General features: G+C 49.0%; 1 protein-coding gene across 1 annotated transcript in view; it reads right to left on the bottom strand.

Annotated features, from left to right (window-relative positions):
* Positions 1-21,333, bottom strand: part of FSD2 (fibronectin type III and SPRY domain containing 2) — a 556,003-nt gene that overhangs the window by 235,649 nt on the left and 299,021 nt on the right. Inside the window, exon 9 of the mRNA XM_086958241.1 lies at positions 8,250-8,406. Within this exon, the coding sequence (XP_086814367.1) occupies positions 8,250-8,406 (157 nt within the window). The remainder of the gene's footprint in view (positions 1-8,249; positions 8,407-21,333) is intronic.

The raw sequence follows: 21,333 nt of genomic DNA, 5'->3' as shown, positions 1-21,333 counted from the left end.
GAAGCTACTATCGAAAAAAAGCTGATGTTGTCCTGATGAAGACGCAGTGTTTGCGTCGAAACGCGTTGGCAGAAAAAACATCTACTTTGACAATCAGCTGTGGACCATCATATACTTCTTAACCTTTTCCTTTGAAACTAGAGATTACTATAACTTGAATACTGTACTCTCATTTTATTCTTTTTATATAACTTTTGTATTTGATTGAACATGTCTATCAATTTTTATTAATGTGATTAAATTTTATGTATGACTACATCTGCTGTTTAAAAAATCCTTCTTTTGCTTGTGTTTATATTTGCTATACTAATAAGTTGCCAGCTATCTACATTGTTTTTGCCTGGATGCTCTTTTTTCTATCCTTTGTGCAGTGTATACCATTTAACCGAGTGTTCGTTTACATCTTTCCAGTAAACGGTGTGCAGTGTGAACTATTAAACCACGTGTGCTAACAATACGGTGTCCTTCTCCCCCTTTTTATTTGAACAGTATTTTGTTCTCTTTACAGCTGATTGTTGCGTGTGGGTGATGGGACATTCTTATGTTGCCAGATTGGAACGTTGGGCAGCACTCAAGAAGTGGACCCGGGCTTTTGCACGAACATAGATCGTATGGCTGGGCCTTCCGGGAATGAAATGGGGCAGCTTGAGGTCCAAGATTGATCAGCACCTTGCACTAAGAGGCGGCCCCCCCAATGTCCTCATCATCCACTTGGGAGGGAACGACCTAGTCACACTTGGGAGAAGGGCCCTGATTCAGGTCATGCAGAGGGACTTAGTAGCAGTGAGCAACAGGTTAGAAGCTGCTGAGCTTCTGTGGTCGGAAATTGTCCCTCGTAGAGAATGGAGTGGAGCTAGATCTTCAGCAGCGATAGAGCATTCCCGCAGGAGGGTCAACAGATCCATGCAGAAGTTCATGGAAAAGAGAGGCCTGGGTTTCATTAGGCATGCACTCATACAGGAAAAAAGACCGAAGGGTACTACGATAGAGACGGGGTGCACTTGTCTGGATTAGGGATGGATATGTTCCTCCTGGATGTACAAGAGGCACTAACAGCGGCAGGTTGTAAGTAGCGGAGTGGGTGGAGGGGCTCTGTCATCGACGGGGGCCTCCCCCAGAGCTGTGGCGGAGTACAGGGCGATCTGGAGGCAGACGGGTACAGTAAGGGTACGTCTGCGGCAGAATGGTACAGTAAGGGTACCTCTGCATGGCACAGTAAGGGTGCCAGAGCCAAGGACCAGGAGCCGCAGGAGGTTCCAGGAAACCGCGACGGCGCCCCGTTAGTCCTTCGGGCGGTCGGGGGGCCTGAACCGACCGGGGGTGTGCCACACCGCTCTGCCCTGACAAGGGGGGCGGAAGTATAACGAAGATGGCAATGTACTGCACCGTCAGAGCATCGACTCACCGTGCAAGACGGCTCTTTAGGCCTGCGGGTCAGCGAGGGGCTGCCTGCTTTGGATCGCCTGTAAGATGACCCACCTAAACGTCATACGTTGTTGTATGAAAAATAAACCTGCAACAGTTCTTTCCCACACCACGTGTCCAGAGTATCATTTGGGTAGCGATTGTGTTGTGTGTGAACGGGCGGGAGCGGATGACGGTGTGGGCACTATGAACAAGAGATGGAAAGGCATCAAAAGTGGAAAGAAGAGTGAAGAGAAAGTTGGAACAACACAAAAAAAGTAAACAAGAGAGAAAGTGGGATGAAAAAGATCCTCCAAGAGAGATAAGGGGCACGGAGTGTATCGTTGTGGATGTAAGAGGTATGAGGTGGAATCTAGACTACACAGACGGGGTGTTCGTAACCCTGACATTTGACGGTGGACTTATAAGAAAAACTTTGGTCCCTGCACTTGTTCGACTACAAATTAAGTAAGCACTGCTGGTTCTGGAAGTGATCATTACTCATTTTATCATGCTCTGAAGGATGAGTTGATATGGGGTCACGGCTGTCTTTAGGGTGGTGCAACTGGTCCAGTCGCACCTGGCGCTCCCCTTGGCAGAGGGGGCTGTGTTTAAAAATTATTTATGAGGTTAAAGCACTTGCTGAGAGATTCTTGCGCGTCCAGTAGTCAACCCGTGCTGCAGAGTTCCTTGTCAGTCAAGCAGCACTGTTGGAGGGTAGCAGCACGACTTAATTTGAGACAGTGGTTTCCGGTGCTCTGCACCTTCACCTACTTGTCAGCATCTACACTGATGACAGTCTGCCACATATTGGTGATGTAGTACGGCACACCTTATGCAAAGAGTAACTGTCACATAAATTCTAGTCGACCAGAAATGACAGGCACACACAGCTGCAAACTATGCTGGACTAGCATGAAGTATGTATTAGAAAATGTAAATTAAGTTTATAAAGAGGAAACAGGGGAATGAGCAGGGCAAGCATCTAATAACCGAAAGGATCATAGGTTAAAGAGACGAGTTCTAAGGGCTTTGTGAAAGGAAAGAAAGCCAGACTTTTATTTTTTTGAATTGGCTCAAGCTCTTTTGGCATCCTCAGCTGTGCTGAACAAAATGAAACACTGTAAAAATGATCAACTTTAAATTTCAGACAACTGCAACTGTTCCTTTAATATACCACCTTCTACTCTATGCTTGCTACAGATATATTTTTAACTTACACTTCAGTCACATTGCCCATGCCGCTTAATGCTGAGATTGCAAGGCGCCACCCCACTTAAGGGACGTGGCGCCGTTAGTGGCAGCCAAAGGGCCACGAGGTAAGGAAAACCCCTTCCGGGTCGCACAACCCGGAAGGGACAAGCGAAGGGTAAAACAGGAAACGCGTCACCAATAGGTTAGATGGGACCAGAAGTAGTCTGGAGCGCGAAGCTTAAAAGCCCGCGTCTCACGTGAGGATGCCCTCTTTGTCCACTTCACCTCCCAGGAGTCGGACGTCGCAGAAAGAAGTTGCAGCGGAACCAGGGTGCGTGAAATCTTCCGACTTCAGGCTTAGGTGAGTGGGCCTCGCAGTGTGGAAATGTGTGGGTAGATGTCCCATGCGAACGATGTGTGCTGATCCAGAAGGAGAAGCTCGAACACCGCGGAGGGTTGAGCGGCGGGTTGTGGGATTTCCAAAGTGTGGGAGCGTGTAGGTTTAGGGGGGTCCGATGCGCGTTGAGTGAGAAACGAAGCGTGTGCCCTCTACAACAGAAATAACCAAGCTGCCCTCCTAGAAACGCAACATACACTGAACATTTGAGGAAGTAACTAATCAGCCAGCCATGACAGGCCGAGGGGAATACCCATCGAAGGCCGAGCATGGGCCTGTTTTGCAGCGGGTAATTGGTGGGCTCAGTGGCCATACAGCTGGGAACTAATACAGCTTTCTTACCGACAGGTACAACGTTGGGACAATCCTAGACTAAGGGTAGTGTCTTTGCTAAGTAAGCGCTAAAATTTTTTATCTTTAAGTGCAGAATGCCGCCGAAACGGTCAGCGAAAGGCAAAGGGGCCACGGCCAAAAGTGACGACTATCTCGCATTGACGGAGCTGCTTGAATTCACGAAGGAGAAAGGCGTCGATTGGGTGTTAAAAGCAATGAGAGAGGGAGCTAGAGCGGATGCCCAGGAGAAAAGAGGGCGAGGCAAACGGGCGCGGCGCACGCCAGAAAGGCTCAAAGACGCGGCGAAAGAAAAACGGCCCAGGGCAGCCGAGTCCCAACCAGCATCCGCAGGTGAGAAGGAGATGCTCGTGACAGTAGACTTGATTCCCAACGCAACGAAAGAGAACAATATCCCTCATCCGGCCGTGGCGCCTGCTGCTACTGCGGAGGCGCCCTGCGCTCATACATCTTTGCCTCCTGTAGTTGCACAACCTGGTAGCGGAATAGCCCAAGTCTGGGTACAGTCGGGGGGGTAGCGCAATCCCCAGGGGTAGCAGCGACAACCTCATACGGGCAGGCAATTAGTAATTGCCCTACTAGCGCAATGGTATTTTCCTCAGCTTACCCGGGAATTGTTGGACCAGGGGTCATGGGCCCAGCCCAAAACGTAGTTACTCTGTCTACTCAAGGGCAAACACCAAACACCGGCGCAAATACGGCAGGGCCAGCGATTCATCAGATGCAGGGGGGGGGCGGGCCGACGGGGCAGCCGTCATTAGCTTACAGCCCATTGATCTATGGTTCCTCATCCATGACTTTATCACCATCCGCAGAGATCACATGGCACGTGCCCGCAGATACTAAAGAAAAGATTCTACGTGGGGAATATATTGACGTGTTTGATCTCATCAATGCGGGTGTAGTTCCTGGTAAGACTAGGGAGGGCAAGGAAGGCGAGTACAAGCAGAAAAAGGTATATGTTGAGTGGTCTATAAGGAATTGGATTACAGGATTCGCCATTTATGCCGCCATCATGGTAGAGAGATACCCCGCGTTGGCCCCCCAGATAATCAGTTACATATCGTTGATACACGGAGCAGCTTCTGAGTTTCCAGGCACAGGGTGGTTACAGTATGACACCAAGTTTAGGCAAATGAAGGCAGTTCATCCCGGGATAGCGTGGGACCAACGGGAGATTAATGTGTGGCATGCAGTATTTTATTACTCTGCTCCGTCAAACAAGGCTACTTACCCTTCAAACACTCAGTCCTTTCGTAGTGACAGGGGGGCTGGGGACAAAAAACAGGCCTGCTGGCTGTATAACAAAAATGAGTGCACTAGAGGGGCTACATGTAAGTTCAAGCATTGCTGCTCCTACTGTGAGGGCGCGACTCATCCAGAGATTAGGTGCTTTAAGAAGTCAGGAAGGCCAAGAGAGCAGCCAGCCCAAACCCCAGCCAAAGGAAAGCCACCACAGCCATCCGAGAAATCTGCCAAATCCCATTAAAACACATGTCCTGACTCACCTCCTTAGCAGCTACGACAATTGGCAAGAGGCTCAGTTTTTCCATAATGGTTTTCTATCTGGTTTTCGTATCCCGTCTTCAGCCACCCCTACCAGTGTCCCCCCGTGCAACCAGAGCTCGGTGCTGCAGAATATGGAAGCAGCAGAGAATAAGATAATGAAAGAAGTCGCTCTGGGGAGGGTGGCGGGCAAGACGGGAGCACGCAGCAGTTGAGTTCCAAATAGGATTCCATCGCTACTATCGATTAGTGCCATCCCAGTAAATGAAATAACTACAGAAATCCCCTTAATCTTTGAGAAGGGACACTTATAAGATGCTGACTTTTGAAGCACTCACCATTGCGCCAATGAGTCATACATAGCTGTCCGTCTTAGCCCCTGAATACGTCTACTGTACATACAACTATTTCCACTACTTGACAGCACCCAGTGTCACGGATACATCGCACATCACATTACATTGAACGTGACGTGGACTTGAGTCTCTTGAGAACTATCTAACAGATTTTAACCCTATTCGAGATCTCCGTTCTTCTAACATTCAGACACTGCTCGCGTATACTAGCCAGACGCTCAAGTACCTAATCACCAATTGAAAATACAGAACTCCTGATGAAGGCCACTCGCTGAAACGCGTTGGACTCGGTTTTGTATTGAGCGATAAAAATCAATTCTTGTTATATGTACCAGATCATGTATCAGAAATTATTGTGATTATATGTATATTTATGTATATATATAAAAAAAAATTCTTAGCTAAAAAAATTGTACAAACTGTAAAAACAATATCATCTGTGAAAGAGAAAAAAAGAGAATTAAAAATAAGTTTTATAAATTCACATATCATGGTGGTAGTCAATCTATCAAGTAACAATGTGCGATAGAATCTAGGAAATATACACATAACCCGGTGTACAGGCCAGTTTTTTCAGAAGAGGCTCAGTTTTTACATAATGGTTTTCTATCTGGTTTTCGTATCCCGTCTTCAGCCACCCCTACCAGTGTCCCCCCGTGCAACCAGAGCTCGGTGCTGCAGAATATGGAAGCAGCAGAGAATAAGATAATGAAAGAAGTCGCTCTGGGGGGGGTGGCGGGCCCCTTCAGTCAGCCTCCAATACTCGATTTGGTTTGCTCCCCATTAGGGCTAGTGCCTAAAAAAGAGAAAGGGAAATTTCGCCTGATACACAACCTGTCGAACCCCCCAGGCCTATCGGTTAACGACAAGCTTCACCCAGACCTTTGCACGGTCCGCTATACAACGTTTGACACTGCAATTCAAAAACTGCAGGACCTAGGCGAAGGGGCCTTAATGGCCAAATCTGATATCGAGGCTGCATTTAGGCTCCTGCCAGTGCATCCTGATGATACTAAGTTCTTGGGTTTCCCCTTCAGGGGAGATTACTTCATTGACCTGTGCATGCCAATGGGCTGTTCTAACGCTTGCGCAGTATTCGAATCTTTTGCCAGATTTTTAGAATGGGCGGTGGAGCAATTCCTCTCAACGGATAACTCCCATGCAGTAGTACATTACCTAGACGACTTTCTATTCCTCGGTCCTCGGGTTTCACAGTCATGCAGGAAGGCCCTGCTGGGATTCCAGCACCTGGCTGAAGCCCTGGGGGTTCCTTTGGCAGCAGAAAAGACAGAAGGGCCTACCACTTGCCTGACTTTCTTAGGCATTGAGATCGACACAAGAGAAGGGGTTTGTAGGCTACCAAAATCAAAGATTTCTGCTTTCAAGGCTGCTATTGAGGACTGCTTAAGGTCAAGGAAGGTCACGTTACATCAGCTGCAAGTCTTACTAGGACAACTGAACTTTGCTTGAGAGTCATCCCGATGGGCAGGGCATTCTCTAGGAGAATAGCAAGAGCGATGTCGGGGCTCCGCGCAAAACACCATAGGGTTAGGTTATCAGCTGAGGTAAGAAATGATTTTGTCTGCTCGGTACTGCTAGACTTTCTCGTTTGAGTCCACTCAGGGACCCACCTCCAAATGGGTACTTTCTTAGAATTTACTCAAAACGTAAGGAATCTGCTGCTAGAAGTCTCTACTAGAAGAACAAGTAACTTACTTCCAGTAATGCTCTTTCTAGTAGAGATTCCTAACCAATCCTCCCCTTCTTCTCATTCTGTAATTGGACTCTATCCATGTACAGGATCCCAATTCTAGGAATCTGCACACTGTCTACCAATTTGCCTTTGGGGCTCTACGTCTGGGGATGCCAAAAGTCTCTGAAGGAACTGGCGTGAATGAGTAGTGTCTATATAGGACTCTCCATGTCATTTCCGGAGCGGAACAGCACCAATAAGTGGTCGCACGTCACCACCTTCCGGCACTCAGAGATACTGCTGAAATGTTTCCTGATCCAGTGTAATGTCTAGGGAATATTCAGAAGGTAGGGAATCTGTGGCTAAATAGAGTTTCTAGCGGAAAGAGTGTAACTGACGGTAAGAAACTTGTTCTCATGTGTCCTTTTTGCTGGGGTACAGAGTGTGTGAAAGGAAAGGCTGTTGGATGTAATTGTTTTGTAACACACAACAAAATGTAAATACCTGTAAATGAGCTGTACACATTCAGCAGTTGGGAAAGCAAAAAAGAAGCACATTTGTTTGTAATTCTGAAATGTGATGTGAGGATATATTTTAATAGGATCAAAACAAGACAGGAAAGGATCAAGACACTCCACTTAGTGATGCCCAAATGCAAAATATTTGCTGATACCCAATTTTCACACATTATCATTTGTGTGCAATATAGTTTTATCAGTAAAACTGTATGTCTGTGCAAATTTAGTGGCCACACCAATTTAAAATGTGCTGTCTGTAAATGGCAACAAGCTACCACACAATACTTTAATTACATCAAAAAAATTACCCATCTCATGCCCATTAAAGCTAAGTAGGTCGTGAAAGTTTGTTGTTCTAAAAATTGGGTTGTGATTCTAAAAAGTTTGGGAAGCACTGCTTTAACACAATCTTCTTGTCTGTGTACTAGTTTACGAGGACAGCCTATTTACAAAATTAGTGTGCATATTGACTCTGACATGTGAAGTAATCTTATTTGAGCTTTAGATTTCTGTATGGTTTCAAAAATTCACCAAAAGGATGATTGTCGATAGCTTGTGACTGTTACATATGAGTAGTAAACTCAGCGTAGTCTATTTTCGATACAGGGTAGTGTGCACACATTGATCCTTGGTTTTAAGTTCCAACCAAGATAAAACACACACATGTGATGCTATGTGCCAGTGAATCTTAAATGATGATTCTAAACCAATTATTCAGACAGTTTTAAGATTCCATCACAGCATGAACAATGTAAACAGCCCTCTTATATATGCCTGTCTTTGTACATCTTCAGATTCAAAGCTCTTTCAAGAATAGAATATTCACTTACTCTGTAACACAATCTCCATGTTCTCCATTCGTTAATTTGCATAGTTCCAGTGTGTATGAGTCAACAGGATTCTCGTTTTCACCAGATTCCCAGCAAATAAGTGCTCCATTTTCACAGCTTCTGCACTGTTTATATTTTAAAAGAGGAGGCGAAGGAGCTAGGAAAGAGAAACAACTGTATGATATTCATTTGTATTTAAATTAGCATTCGATCAATTGTAGTTAAACTATAAATCAACCAGTAAAATAGTAAACCAAGGGGCATATTTACAAGAAGCTAGAGCCACCACAGCATAATCTTTTTTATGCAAAGACTGTGCAATTAGTGCTCCCCACTGCTCCATATTTACAAGCTACCACATTGGGCCAAATGCGTCAATTTGCAGAGGCCTGCATCACATTATACGTGCCCCAGATATATTGTATGCAGGGTCGGTGTTCCCACGTTAAAAGCCATGTAGAACTGACGAAGTGAAATTTAGAACTTTTCACTGTGTCACTCTGACTTGACTGTGCCACAATCCCTACGCTTTCCCTTCTCAATCTAGGCGTAAGGATTGACGCTGGGCTTTTAACATCTGACTCGCCTCTGTGTTCTGAAGCATTGCTGGAGTTGCGTCAGTCTTACGGCCAACTCCAGCAATGAGTCACTTTTGTGCCATAAGATGCGTCAGAAGTTCTGACGGATCGATGAATCCTTGTGCCATGAAGCACTGTATTGTAACTAAAGCTCATCCATGGTGGTGTTAGGGCCTCAATGCTGAAGCGTCAGTTCTTGTAAATATGCCCCCAAATTTCACCAACAGGGATACAATCCACTAGTGCCTAGGCAATATTTGCACACTGCAAGGAAAATCCTGTGCTGTAAAAGGCTGTGACTGTTCGGAAAAAACAGCGGGGCATTAGGTAGATGGAACAAACAGTTACCATGAGTAGCGATAGGGTGGCAGCAGGAGAACGTTGCCCTGGTTCCCACTGCCTTGGTCCACCTGGAGCATGAAATAGTATGGCTTAGATACAACAGCTACCTCTTGCTTGTGTAAGATGGTAACACTATCAAAAAATTAATGTCAACTCTTTATAAAATCGTTCTCAATGTGCACTTCCCTTACGACATTAGTTAGTCTGGTGAGACATTCTTAGACTTTGCCATTATGGGCCGGGATGCCCGCCACCCCTTCCACCACCAATCCCAATGGGAGGAGACAGACACAGTTTGAACTTTTAGAAGGCAGGGGGGCCTCACGACCCCCCCGGCCGTATTTATTAAAATATGAAACAAAATTTAAAACTTTAAATTTAAACGTTTCATGTATCATGTACAAATTCAACTTCCATTACATTTGATGAAGACAGGTATCCAGGCTAACCTTAACAAATCTCTAATACAAAGATTTCCTAACCGAGTCTAACATCATGACATAATGCATTGCATACGAATTTGTACATCCTAACGTTAGGGGCCAACGGCAAGGTCTTAACCGGTGTCAGGTCCCTATGACCAAATTCCCGCCCTCACGTGTGAGTGGCGCATGCGCAGAGGACTTTACCCTCGCAGCCAACTGTAACTTCCCTTGTCGTGGGGGCCCCCTTTCACTCGACGCCATCTTAAGGTCGTCCGAGTTCCCGTGCGGGGTATCTGTAAGAAGGACAGCGTGGAAACCCCCCCTTTCCCCGCACTCTCTTCCGCCGGAGCGGATATCCGGCCCCCGGGAAATTCTGGGGAGGGGCATATAGCCGTCTCCCCATGGGAGGGGCCAATGGCCGCCTCCCCCCGGGCGCTCCAATCCATAATGGGTGGCGCCCCCCCTAGGGACCATGAAATCACTGCTCACCGATCACGACCTTACCACCACAGGCCAGATAGTTGACCGACTATCTGGCCCCCCCACACCTCCTATAGTTCATGTCTCTTCAATCCCACTAGCCAAGCTATCATGTCTCCTATCAATAAGTCATTCCCCACCCTGGACAGGTGTACCCCATCATCTGAATAACAGTGATCGCCCCATATGCACCCATGAGATATGCTTTGAAGATGAGCAGAGCGAAACAATTTCTCCATTTTATCGTTGACCCTCTTTACCGAATGGTTCAACGCTGTTGTGGACAAACCACCCAGCCATACCCTCCTCGGAATCATGTGAGACCAAGCTATTGTACATCCCGGGAGTGTCTTCGATAACCAACTAACTGCAGAAAGTATGTGCTCAATTAAAGCTCGTCTGCCCAACCTCACCAAGTCATTGCCCCCAATGTGCACTATGACTACAGATGGCGGTGACCTGTGCCGCCCTAATAATTCTTCCACAAAACTTTGCAGTCGGTCAATACACAGGCCACCCTTCCCATGGAAGGACACCCTGAAACCATATTCCTCAGATGTGTGGATCGCATCACCTGTCTTGAATATGTCCCCGGCACGCCTCACGTATGAGTGGACCACGACCCAGACCACTCGTCTTCCATTCCTTGTTCCTGAAGTGGTGGTTAGCTGACACTGGGCCGGTCCCAATTTCCGCCCTGAGTCACAGGCTTGTGAAACTGTAATCCAAACAAAAGACAACAAGCGTGAGTGCACTTCTTCAGTAACTTACAACATGTGCAGCCGCACGTACCGTTTGAAACAATTCGAAGACCAGCGGCCTAACTGTTTAACATTCTCTGCCTGCAGACCTCGAGCCGTTGCTTCTGTAGTGGCCCCTTTCCTGAATGAATGGGTCCCAAAATCCATCGGGTTCAAACACGCCGCTGAAATCGTGATTGCCAGCACCCTCTGAAACTGAAACTTTGTTAACGGGGTGCCGTCCGCATGATGCAGCAAGGCCCCCCCCCCCACGTTGTCAACCTCTGTTTTAGGTAGGCCTCAACATGCCTCACTGGACAACAGGGACTACCTGGAGCGCGCTGCAACACAATGCTATTCCCCTGGGCCTCCTGATCCGTCTTTGACCTGGCTATCGTGATCAGCAGAGAATCCCCCCTTACTTGCGTGTGATCCCTGCGCAGACCCCCCTCCGTATCTCCTTTGTTGGCAGCCACTAGTTCGCTCACCCGCAGGGCCCCATAGAAAGCCAAGGCGAACGCTGCCCGGAATAGTACAACCTCGCTAGGTGAGGAGCATGTCTCCTCTAGTTTAGCCAATAGGGAGGTCAACCTGTCAAATCCTATTGGTTGCCTGGTATCCTTTTTGCACCCCTCTAAGTGCTGCCAGCCGCGCAGCGCCTTCCTGACTACAGAGGAGTCCGTCGCGTCCCTGATCCCATGGAGCTGAGCCATAAATGATATGGCGGCCTTATACCGACTGGCGGTTGCCGCCGACCGGCCCTCCTCATGAAGTGCCACTAAAATTTGGGTAAAGGACCCCTCCTGACCCCATCTATGCTCTCGTGCCGGGCCCAATAAGGCGCAGTTCGAGCGGAACGCCCCTTCATAAGCTTTCCTTGTCCTGGGCGCTAAACTGGCTGCCACAAGGTTTTGTAGTCCGGGGCGCCGATTTGCCATAATGCTTCGGGAAATGGCGCTGCCACTAGCTCCTCTGACGGTAAACTATCCCTGAAAGCCTGCATTTTGAAACGAGAGAGCGCATCAGCTGCATTATTCCCGGCACATGTTTTGCCCTGAATTGCACGTTGAATCTCAAGCATTTCAACACAATTTCTTTCAACAATCGCAATATCTATTTGCAGCGCGCTGCCTGCTGATTAATGCACTCAACCACAGTCATGTTATTGGACCAAAATACCACCGAGCGGTCCCTGAACTCCTCTGCTGGCCATGCCGACAGCGCCACCCAGATAGGGAATAGCTCTAGAAAGCCAATGTGGCTCGTCAAACTACTGCTGGCCATCTTTGGGCCGACCAACGGTTTCCAAGGATTGCGCCAAACCCCACGCTGCCCGCAGAGTCGGTCCATAAGCCTAGTTCAGGCGACGAGGCCGGGGCTTTGCTCCAGACTACTCGGCTGTTGAAATCTGCAGGAATGCCAGCCAAATGAGCATATCCTGGCGAACCTCTGCCGACAGTCTCGTGCGATAGTGCCCTTCCTTGAGGCCAACCATGGCCTGGGCAATGGATCGTGAGAAAGGGCGAGCCATCGGCATAACCCTCAATGCAAAGTTAAGCTGACCTACTGTTTGCTGTAATTGGTGCAGTGTCACTTTCTCGTTCCGAAGACACTGCAACAAGGAGGCCCTGAATTTGGCGATCTTCTCCACCGGCAAGCGGAAGCAACCCTCCATGGAGTCTAGTTCGATACCCAGAAACTCCAGGGAGGTAGTCGGCCCCACCGTCTTACCTGGCACCAACGGTACCCCGAAACCCTGCATGAGCACGCAGAAATCCTGCAATGCCCGTGCACAGTCCCGAGAGCCCGCTGGGCCGAGAAATGGAAAATCCTCAAGATAATGCAACACATGTTGGTGCCATGTGGCCTTCGAGAACACCCACTCCAGAAATGAGCTAAACATTTCAAAATAGGCACATGAAATTGAACAACCCATCGGCATACACATATCCATGTAGTATTTCCCCTGAAATGTAAAACACAGCAAGTGCTGATCCTGGGGATGCACCGGAAGTAACCTAAATGCAGATTCAATATCCGATTTTGCTAACGATGCACCAGGGCCTAAGTGATTCAACATTACCACTGCGTCATCGAAAGATGCATACCTTACACTGCAAATGTCTGGATCGATCGCCTCATTAACAGAAGCCTCTCTTGGTGCCGACAAATTATGGATGAGCCTGTATTCCCCCGGCTCGTTTTTCGGCACTACCCCTAATGGGGAACACACAAAGTCGGCCGTTGGTGGGTCACTAAAAGGTCCTGCAACCCGCCCCAAGCCAACCTCTTTGGCGATCTTTGTGGCGGCCACCGCCGGGTTGTGCTGAACGGATAGTTGGTTCTTACATGAGGGGGCCACCGAAAATCACCCACCAGGATCCTGAAGCCATACGAGAAGCCATCTCGCAGGATCCCAGCGGACACATGATCAGGGTATTTGTTCAGCAAGGGGTCAAAGCCAGAATATCCATGGGAGATTGTTTGGACTTCCACGGCACCGCATCAATCCTGCTTGGTACACCCTTTTCCTCCGGTACCATTGGCTCTGGAACGGCAGCTAGTTTCGGGGTGGGAGGTGTTACCACAACTAAATCAAGCATGCCTGAACCTACACGTTCCTTGCGGCCTGTTACACGTTCCCTTATTGAAACCCCAACATACTCCTCGCTTATTTCCGTTCCCGCCCGATCTAGGCTGAGACTCCCGCCCGTAGGTTGGTCGAAAGGGCTGAGGATGTTTCTGTTGATAGGCCCTGGAGCCGTTTGTGCTCGACCCTGATTCTCCCGCCGATCCCGTCAAGAACTGTGCATGCCAAGATACAGTATCCAAACAATCCCAAGTCAGTGTTTCATTAAACTCTTTCTCTTTTCTAAAAGCCGTATCATACCCTTTCCATTCTTCTCCTCCATACTTCTCATGGAAGCCCGTGATCCTGTTCTGGTAGCAAGCCAGGTCACTCAACAAGTCTGGTGTTCGCTCAGCGATTATTGCTACAAAAATAGAAAAAGCCCTGATCCAGTTCATCATAGACTCTTCCACCCTGAATTCTGCCATTTTTGCCCCCCATACACTGGGGTGCCATAAATCCTTCTGAGTCTTGGCATATTCTAACTCTCGATTATCCGTCAACAATGAAAATATGTTTATGTATTTATTAGCCCACACCATTTCCTTAGTTGCTAAAGGAATATGTTGCGCCAAGCTTTCCCGCCTTGAGGGTACCGCGCCCTCCCCCATCATTGGGAGTGATCTCTTACCGGCTTCTGCCGCACCTCCAGCCGTGTCCGTCGACCTATTCCGATTTTCAACCGCGACCTGATTCGCCACCTGTGGAGAAATAGAAGGCACGTTCGCTGTCCCAGCACCCCTTGACTGCCTGAGCTGCTCGACAATCTGCCTAGCTTCCTCTGCCGGGTCTTCCACAGCCGAAGATCACCCCACTCCCTTCTTCAACCAGGGTAACACAGCCGCCAACTGAAGCGCTAGTTCGGCAGGCATTTGGTCGTTATCCAGCGGTGTGATAACTACAGGGATTGGCAATCCCCCATCCGGTGTGGGTACCGGGCTGGACGCTGGTGCTACTGGGACCTCCATCGGGACTGGGCCTCGCTAGGACCCGCTTTCCCCTTCCTCTTTTTTCCCCTATCCCCCCCTGGGGTAATGTTTGGCAAAGCAGGCCCCACGATCCTCTTAGGTTGCCCTGAGGGCCCTGCTTGTGTCTCCACTTGTTTCCAGAGGGCCGCTAAGCCGCGACCCAGCTGGCCTACTTTACCAAATTTTCTGTCCATCGCCGACACTTGGTTCACCAGTGTGAGCAGCATTCGTTCCATCTTGGAGCTCTTTCCACTCTTCTTGCCAGGCATATCTGCATTCTGCTTTATCTCTGCCTGTTTTTTCAGTAGCGACTCGGACTCCAGCTACGCCTTGACAACTGAAACAGAAAAAACAACCATTACACGTTCAAAAAACTGCAGCTTGTTCCCTTGAGGGCTCACGAGCGACGATGGTGCAGCCTTCAGAGCGCAGGAACAAGAGGATGCTTACCTGGATTCCCGCACCTTTTATCCAGCAGCGGGAAGGCGGGGCCGCAACCCCATCCCGCCCAGAGGTGCGTGGACTTCCGGGCGGGTGTTTAGGACAACCCTTTTAGGCGGCGGGGGCGTGCTCCAACCAAGCCGCTATGGGCATACTGGCCGGGACACGCCCCCCACCTGCAACGGTTTCCCGGGGGATCGGGGCACCCAGCCATATGTTCGAGGTGACCAAGTGGTCTCCCCTTTCCAAAAGATAACCAAAGAGAAAAAAGAAACTGCATTCCAGAGAAACCCGTAATGGTTGAAAAAGAACTGTTCACAGGAATCGCAAGATGTTGCTAGAAGATTTCAGTAAAAAAGCTATTAAAAATGCTTAACTTAGCCATGAAAGAGCCAAAGACATAAAACCTCTGATCTTATTATCAGTCAGTGCTAAAACTACCTTGAGGGGTCCCAGCAGTGTTGACCAGCGGACCCTCCTGCAAGCAGACCACAGCTTCATGGTTGCCTGTCACCGCCGCGCTCACAGCGTTTCCCGAGCACGGCAGCTGAGCGGAGAGCGGGTGAGGGGACTCCAACCCCCAGAAGCCCCAGCACCACGCACGCACGACCGGAAAGGACGGCGCCAGGAGGCGCATAACTGCAGCGTGAGACCCGCATCGCAGGACGCGAGCGGGACGCCGAGCGAAGCCCGAGCAAAGGGCGGGCAGTCTGTGGCAGTCAGGGGCTGTCAAAGGCTGGGCTGGGCCACCCCCCTGTGATCTGCTACCCGGTTTGGACCTGTGATTTCTCTACTCGTAGCGTGAGTATATGCCCTACCCCTGCCTCCTGGATCCATGACAACCCGTTCAGGAAAGAACTTAAGGGGAGTAAGTGGAGGGTGCTCAATTGGAGCAATAGGCAACATGGACAAATTCATAACCCGGGTTGCTGGGTCATTGAGAAGGAGATAGTCATGACGGAGCGGCGGCTTTCAATGGATTTAAATCCGTCGAAGAGATCATCCCTGGGCTCCATAGCTCGAGCCGAATCCCCCATGAGCTCTTCGGCCCAACTGTCAACCCCACCTTGCATACATGAGGAACCTCAACTTGTTTCACTAAGGGCTAGTATAGACAGGCTGGAAAACTTGGCTGCTCTGTCTATTCCCCACCCCGAGGTTGCTGATTCCGAGGTAATGCTTCCAACACAAACAAGTGCAGTCGCTCTTTCAGCATCAGCAATACACCTTGGGCCCCCAGACAATCCAATTCCGGACCCTAACACTCTGACCTCAGGGGAAACAAAAAGGAAAAGGACTGCCAGCCCGTCCAAAACGAACCTCATGGAACGTTACAGGACTCTGCGGAAAAGGGGTCCAAAGCGCTCATCCTCCAAGCATCAATCCAATGCCCCTTTTGTTTTTAAGGGGGCTGACTCCAATGCTGATAATGTTAGTGCTATTCCCTTCATAGCCCCCCAGTCTGTGCCTCCCTGTGCCCCGGTTACTTTTGTCCAGATGGAGGGGCTGCTGAAATCTCTTTTGGCCCCGATTGTCGATAAAGTGGCAGGGATGGGAGAAAGGCTTGACAGGCTCGAACAATCGACCCTCGACAGCTTTTTTTCGCTGAAAGCATTGATCAAACTACCCTTTAAGATAGGGGAGGAGGTGAAGGGAGGGACCCCCTCTAACGGTTCCACCCAGGTGCCACAGCATGCTCCTCTCGACATGACATCCACGCCCAATATAATATCTTCGGACCCGCTCAATATTGTATTAGTGGAGCCAGGGAGGGCTTCTTCCTCTGCGAGTAGCACTGGTCAAGCAGCGAAAGCTGCTCCAAGTACTTCCAAGCACTCAAAACCATCGGGTGGGGCAGAACCCCCGGGGAGGAAAAATCAAGCATCAACTAAGGAAACAAGCAAAAACATCCCGAACGCCCAGTCTGTGACTACCTCACATACTAGCAATGTCCCAACGCGACCGCAAATTCCAACCCCTAAGGCTAATCATAAGGCCACTCGGTCCAAATCTGCGCCGAAACCTCCCCCAGTCAATTTGCCACCAGATTGCCACCCTTATGTTGCCGTCCTGATTAACCTACCCACACTAAAGGCCGACACCAACAAAACCCCCCAGGCACTGATTAATAAAACTATGTACTGGCTCAATTCCAACAAACCCTTAGCAAGGGGCCTAGACGGCCACATATTAGGAGCAAGAAGGGTGAACTGGGTGGGCTATGGGCACAAGAAAGTGGAAGGTGAATGTGTGGTGGTAAACTTTAGAGACAGTAGAGTAGCACAATGCATCTGCGACCCCAATCCTAATCTTGATGGGCAGGGAATCAGCATAGTGGATCTAACATTCTTCTATCCAAGAACAACCCCACTTAAGAATGGTCGAGATTTTGCTTTTGGGTGGAATACCAACATAAACTACTTTGACTTCCCTACCAAACCTCTGTCCTATCCTCAGGCAGCCTGGCAATCAACCGGGCGAAACCCTTTGGGATATTGAACCGAACCAAATTCTGAGAAGTTGGTGGTAGATGACACTGTTGCGGGAGACCTCGATCTGAGCAGTCTGGTGGCTGTCTCTGACACTCCCTTTATGTGTAGTAAAACCCCCACACCCACGCATGAGAGAAGCCAGGGCCAAGCTGAGCAAGATGGGGTTAGTACCGTAGTGATACAGGAACCTGTGGCGGGTGAGAATGACCCTATTCCCGGCGCCGCTCCAGCTGTGACGGATCCAGTTTTTAGGATTTTCAGCTGGAACATCACGGGAATTGATAGGAAGATGGAGTTGCCAGAATGGAGTGCCCTCGTGGAGGGCTACTCCATCTGTATATTCCAAGAGACATGGGCCAGGGAGCCCCGTCACAAGGTGGGATATTCATCACATTTTATCCCTGCAGTCAAGCCCCTGACAGGGAGGGGGCGCCCTTCAGGGGGGCTCCTCATCTGGGTTGCAGTTTCCCTGGACTGCAGGGTGGAGGAGCACTCTACAAACTCCCCTGATATACTCAACATCATGCTTAAGGATTCCCGGGGTCGTATCCAGCTAGACATTTACAACATCTATGCCAGAGGCACCAGGGGGGGGAGTACAATCGGCCACCATAGCACTTCTGGAGGAGCTCCTAAGAAAACGGCCTAGGCACTCAAACACCATGGTGACAGGTGACTTTAATTGCACGTTCGAGCCCCTTGGTCTTGATGATGTGCTGGGCGTGGAGGAGGAGGATGCAAAAAGAGGGATCCCGGCCCTGGCCCTGCCCCCATCAAGAAATGGACCCAAGTGGCACTCCAGATCAATGCACTAAATTTGTAATTCGACCTAAGGGCGGTAAACGGGAGGTCAAAATCGGATGTGCAGGGCGCACACACATACAATAGGCCCAATCATACATCGAGAATAGATTATATTCTTCTCGATGTATGCCTGTGGAGTACCCTGCGCGACATGAGGATCATTGAAAGTATCGACAGTGACCACAATCTGCTGTCACTTGATCTAACCGCAGGATGGCTTGGGGACATGGACAGGCTCAAACGTTCACTGCCGGCACCAAATATCCAGACATTCACGGTATCTAACTGTGAGAGACGGTTAAAATGGTCCAAAATCGCCCTGTCCACCGAGAAACTCTCTACTATAGGGGTACTGTTGGACGAGGCCCAGAGCAAGCTAAGCCTATTGCGTAGTGCACCGGAGGAGGCCACGCAGGTTTTTTGTGCCCTAACTGGTGCGCTGGGCAAACTCTTTGTTTTACCCAGTGGTGCCCGGACCACGTCCAACAGGAAAGACTCCGGGAACAAACAGGGCTGGTATACAGCAAAATGCAGGCACAAGAAAAGGGCCCTGATAGAGGCAGTTAAAGCTAAGTCCCCAACTGCTGTTAGATCAGCCAGGAAAGAATATTCCCTAACCATAAAGGCGGCCAAAAACGAATGGGAGGAAAAGTTTTGGGATGATCTTCTGATCGGAAGCAGGGGTAAGGACGCAAGGAGCTTCTGGAGTATGATTAAGAACAAGAATAGGCCAGATGGGTTGCTTATAACTTGTAACATCCCCGCCCAGCTCTGGTATACTCATTTTGAGGCTCTTTATTCCCAACCTTTAGGGGCTCTTAGCGATTCCTTTTCCCAGGCGAATGACCTAGCGGTTAGCAATACGGATGACTTCACTGAGAGCGAGGTAGAAGCAATAATCAAGTCCGTAGTCCCACTAAAAGCTGCGGGGCCTGATGGGTTACCCGGTGATTTGCTCCGTGCCAATCCCAAGGTATGGGGCAAATTGGTTGCCACTTTACTAAATGCAATTATGAGGGGTGCATCAGTGCCTGATTCCTGGAGGTTGTCCCGATTTACAAGAAGGGATGTCGGGACAGCCCCGCCAACTAGAGGCCAATCAGCCTGATTGACTCTTCTCAAAAGGTGGCAGGGAAGGCTATCCTGGGGAGGATCCTACAATGGGCTGAGGAACACAAGATATTGTCAGACTTCCAGGCGGGCTTTAGTACAGGCACGGGTACGATAGAACAAGCTTTTAGGCTTACCCTCCTGTACTGGAAGGTGGTGGTGCTGGGCAAGGGCAGTCTTTACTTGGCCTTTATAGACCTGAAGACTGCCTTTGACCTAGTACCAAGGGAGGAGCTTTGGAGGGTCCTGCAGGGGCTGGGAGTACCCGCCTACATCCTGTTGCTTCTTGTCAAACTCCACTCAGATAACTATGCACAGGTGCGGTGGGGTAAGGATGGAGAGAAAACCAACAGAATCCCAGTGCAAAGGGGTGTCCGCCAGGGCTGTGTGCTGGCCCCCACACTATTCTCATTATATGTCAATGGTGTGGTTGAACATCTGCTTAAGGAGCCAGCAGACGCCCCGTCCCTGGCGGGCACCCGGATACCAACTTTGCTCTTTGCCGATGACATCTTGCTCATCGCCAAAACACCGCAGGGTCTCCAAAAGCTCCTCACTCGTTTCCAGGAGTTCTGCTCCCTCAGGGGCCTTATAATTAATGTGGATAAGACCAAATTTCTATCTATGAATCCCCCAAAAAACCCTGGTCCTCCACCGGTCCTAAATTCTGTTGCACTCGAAAGGGTCCTCGAGTTTGATTACTTGGGGATTCGCCTTAGCAACACTATGAGCTGGACCCCACACATCAATAAGATGTTACTTAATCACAAAAGGGTGGCGGGTGCTATACTCAGGGAACACCGTTCTTCCCCCAAACATTGCATCTCCCCAGCAATAGACATTTACAAAGCCAGAGGGGTCCCAGCGGCTTTGTATGGGGCGGAGCTGTGGGGTTCTAATAATTTAGAAGCACTGGGGAAAGCAGAAAACAAATTTTTGAAAGACCTTTTGCTACTCCCAACCAGCACACCTACTATCCCAGTGCTCCTCGACACGGGCTGCAATTCAATCATGGACCAGGCACGATTGCGGCCACTGCTCCTCTGGGGCCGTTTATGGAGGGTACCGGAACTAGCCTCCTATGCATCTGGTCTGACAGAAGTACTTGCAATGGACGGATGGCATCGCATAAAATGGTTAAGAGACATCAAGAGCCTCCTGGTGGAGTTGGGTTTGGAAAATTGTTGGGTTACCCGTTCTGCCCCACCAAAAGCTACCCTGAAGAAGATATATTGGGACTGGGTAACCAACAAACTCATTTGCTACCCCCGCCGCTGCAACTCAACCTCTGCATTTTTACAAGTTAAAGACACTGTAGCATTCAAGCCCTACCTGGATTTAATCTCCATCTCCATGAATAGGGCCCTCTATTTTAAATTCCGAGTGGGCACTTTATCCCTGGCCGACCTGGTCTCCAGGTGGAGATCAACAACGGCTCAGCCCTCTGTTTTTTGTGCGGCGTGTCCTACAAGGGTCAAGTCAGTGGCACACTTTCTGTTCGAATGCCCCGAGTACCGTGCCCCAAGGAAACAATGGCTGGCACCTCTATGCAGGCTCCTTGGCACCAGACAACATTTGGTGGCCTTCCGCATTTTACTAACTGACACTTCCCCTTCTACAGTTTGCGCTGTCTCTAAATTCCTAAAATGGGCTTGGATAATTAGAACAAAAAGGCTTTCCATTTCAATTTAATACTATTTTTAATTATTTATTGCATTTTTTATCTGACTGGTTTATGAAATATAACTGTAAGTCCCTTTTCTTAATGCTTGAAATTGCATGTTTGTAATGTATTGCTTTTAAGATATTTACGTATCGAAATAAAGCCTTTTTCACAATTATCAAGAAACAAACAGAGAAAGCAAACACAAAATAAATCAATATAACCAAGATGATTATTACTCACTGCAATAAAGCTAATGAAATCCTAAAAATAAAGAGTAAACGCTGACCAGTGTAACCGTTGGATAATGACACCGGAGGGAATTAGGTTGGTAAACTTTAGACGAGCTGACATTCAGTTTCTCTTAAAACAAAAACGGGATTTTAAATGCTGACACCCTAGCGGGCAATTA

Source organism: Lissotriton vulgaris, chromosome 2_1, assembly GCF_964263255.1.
Source record: "Lissotriton vulgaris chromosome 2_1, aLisVul1.2, whole genome shotgun sequence".
In the NCBI taxonomy this organism is placed as follows: Eukaryota; Metazoa; Chordata; class Amphibia; order Caudata; family Salamandridae; genus Lissotriton; species Lissotriton vulgaris.
This window is presented reverse-complemented; position numbering and strand designations above follow the sequence as displayed.